Source organism: Volvox carteri, assembly GCF_000143455.1.
Source record: "Volvox carteri f. nagariensis unplaced genomic scaffold VOLCAscaffold_319, whole genome shotgun sequence".
Classification (NCBI taxonomy): domain Eukaryota; kingdom Viridiplantae; phylum Chlorophyta; class Chlorophyceae; order Chlamydomonadales; family Volvocaceae; genus Volvox; species Volvox carteri.
Window position 1 is genome coordinate 1 of NW_003307851.1, and position 2,927 is coordinate 2,927.

The 2,927-nt window shown below is 57.2% G+C and overlaps 1 protein-coding gene across 1 annotated transcript; it reads left to right on the forward strand.

Moving 5' to 3' along the window:
- The first annotated feature begins 227 nt into the window (after nucleotides 1–227).
- On the forward strand, nucleotides 228–2,525 carry VOLCADRAFT_78398 (uncharacterized protein). Its single transcript, XM_002959515.1, has 4 exons — nucleotides 228–355; nucleotides 474–534; nucleotides 815–1,134; nucleotides 1,501–2,525. The coding sequence occupies exons 1-4, from the start codon at nucleotides 278–280 to the stop codon at nucleotides 1,804–1,806; spliced, it is 765 nt and encodes a 254-aa protein (XP_002959561.1). The 5' UTR covers nucleotides 228–277; the 3' UTR covers nucleotides 1,807–2,525.
- Nucleotides 2,526–2,927: the final 402 nt, after the last annotated feature.

Genomic DNA, 2,927 nt, shown 5'->3' on the forward strand with positions numbered 1-2,927 from the left:
TCACAAACTTGTATGAAACTTGCAAACAGGTGTAGCAAATCGTTCATGCCAATCTGTGCAGGTGCAGATAGCTGCTAAGCGCATGTGTTGCAGGTGTGCCATGTCTGTATCCTGCGATCTCTGTTAGGTAAACGCCCTGTCCCACAGACAGGACAGGGATACGGCGTGCGTACGGCATCAAGATTTGCTTGCAAAACAAAAGCGCTGGTTGCCTGTGTTTCCGGTATCAGTTCTCTCCTTTGTGCAGCAGAGTCTGATCACCTTACGAACATCTAAAATGGCTTTCGCTCTCGCCACCTCTCGCAAGGCTCTGCAGGTCGCATGCAAGGCGACCGGCAAGAAGGCCGCTGCTAAGGTCCGTTTTATTTCGACACCATTTATTTTATCAGCGTGCCTTACATAGATGCAAATACGCATTTGCAGTGTCCTTCCGCTAACCAGAGACGTTTGTTCCGTTCGCAACATCTTTACAGCCGGCTGCCCCCAAGAGCTCTGGTATCGAGTGGTATGGCCCGAACCGCGCTAAGTGGCTCGGTAGGTTATCCTGCGAAGAAGATCGGATATGCAGCGGGTGTAGCGCGTATCGGAGGGCCGGAGTAATCGGTCGGTCTCGTGCATGGTCCTCCTTTCGGCGCAACATGCCGCAGCGTCAGGTTTCTGTGCGCAGGCTGCTCTCTCGGTCCTTTGCTGACATCGCGCGATGCATGCTGCGATGAAGGGCACAGGTTGCGTCTTTCCCCCTTTCGCGACCTGCCGTTCAGTAGCCCGCTGCCGCCGCATGTCCGCTTTCCCCTTCTGTGCCCACATCGGACAGGCCCCTACAGCGAGAATGCCACCCCTGCCTACCTGACTGGCGAGTTCCCCGGTGACTACGGCTGGGACACTGCCGGCCTGTCCGCTGACCCGGAGACGTTCAAGCGCTACCGCGAGCTGGAGCTGATCCATGCGCGCTGGGCCATGCTTGGCGCTCTGGGCTGCCTGACCCCCGAGCTGCTGTCCAAGAACGGCGTGCAGTTCGGTGAGGCTGTGTGGTTCAAGGCCGGCGCTCAGATCTTCCAGGAAGGCGGCCTGGACTACCTGGGCAACCCGTCGCTGGTGCACGCTCAGAACATCGTCGCGACGCTGGCGTGCCAGGTGGGCGGGAGGGACGTGGCTGCGTGCTTAGGAATGCGTCCGGTCGCCTTACTTGTTAGCTGGCTAGGTGAAACAAGGTGGGGCGCGGCAACTGTGCTGCCAGCCCTTGACTGTCGTAAGCTCCCCTGCCTTTTGCGCGCTCTTACATTCAGCTTGGCTTTGGATTCCTAGTTGCAGCCTTGTGACATGTGAGCATTGTGCGCTACCGCACGCACATCCAGGAATCTGGGTGTCTCGTTTCCTATCCAGCTTGGTTTTATTGCAGCGTAACCCCAAGCGAGCAGAGACGACGCGTAAGGTGGCGTGTTGCTTATCCGTATTGACTGCTGTCTTCTCCCCCGCTCTCGCTGCTCACGTGCCGCGCAGGTGATCCTGATGGGCCTGGTGGAGGGCTACCGTGTGAACGGCGGCCCGGCCGGCGAGGGCCTGGACCCGCTGTACCCCGGCGAGTCGTTCGACCCCCTGGGCCTGGCTGACGACCCGGACACCTTCGCCGAGCTCAAGGTCAAGGAGATCAAGAACGGCCGCCTGGCCATGTTCTCCATGTTCGGCTTCTTCGTGCAGGCCATTGTGACCGGCAAGGGGCCCATTGAGAACCTGAACGACCATCTGGCCAACCCGGCCGTCAACAACGCCTTCGCCTTCGCCACCAAGTTCACGCCCAGCGCGTAATGTATCGCTGCTACGTTTGCTAGTCGAAGCGGTTGTCCGCATCTGCCGGCCGCTGCTGCCTTCAGCTACGTTACGTTGTTTAGCTATGTGAACGTAGACACAACATAACCAATAAACTGCCAATACCGGTATACGAGACGTCACATGCATAGCAATTGCAGGCAGTAGTTGCCTATCCGTCGCTGTTGGGTAAATACGCTTGGATGCGCAGCTTGCCAAAACTGTTGAGTGATGCGTGGGTGCTTGTCAGTTATGTCCATCGAACCTCGTTGTCGCACTGTGGCCACCTCTGTTTTTGATGTCGTGTTCCTGCGATGAGTTCCCGCGTGGTGAGTGGTGAGCAGCGGCGGAAGCGGTCCTGTTACGGGCCTGAAGTTTTGATGTGGGTGTTTCCCAGTAGGGGTTTCCCACAGCACGGGTGTTGAGGTGGAGCTCTTACTTTTGGGTGGGGTATTGGGCGGTGAGACGTGAGATATCAAGAGCTTCATACAAAGCGCATGCACGTGCTGGGTGCGTTGCGCCAAGCAAGCTCCTGTAACATTTCGGTGTTCATGACATAAGGAAGGTCTCGGTTCCAGTGCTTGTTTCACCGCTTCTTGGGGCGGGAGCACATACAGCCATTTTGGTGGGCGCGTACTGCAAAGGCGGCCACGCAAACAGGCACACATGGAGAACACGCGCGAGACACGAGCTAAAGGAACATGTCATTCAGAGGGATGATTCGAGGTGCATATAGCCACGCTCTATCGCGCGAAAGAAGCCAAGGGTTATCGTGGCTGTCCTGTGTTAGCGAAGTGAGCTAGGCGCTAAATCGCGGGTTGATGGCCTCGGTTGTCGTACAGTGCAAGAGTTAAACTTCAGCAAACCACGTTGGTAGGTCACTCCCCGCCGACATCATCACTGGCGCGGCATTGGTCATCGCCAATCCCTCTAGCGTACAGCGGCCTCGGCCTCCGCGAACCAGGCTCGCTACCTTCCTCACAGCCAGGAACTACGTTGCCACTGGAAGGTACCCCGATGCACCAAGAAGGCTTATTGTGGCGCTCGCCTCGGACTTATGTGTCCCGTTTCGGATAGCACAGCATCAGCACCACGAAAAACCTGCCGATATGCAAACAAAA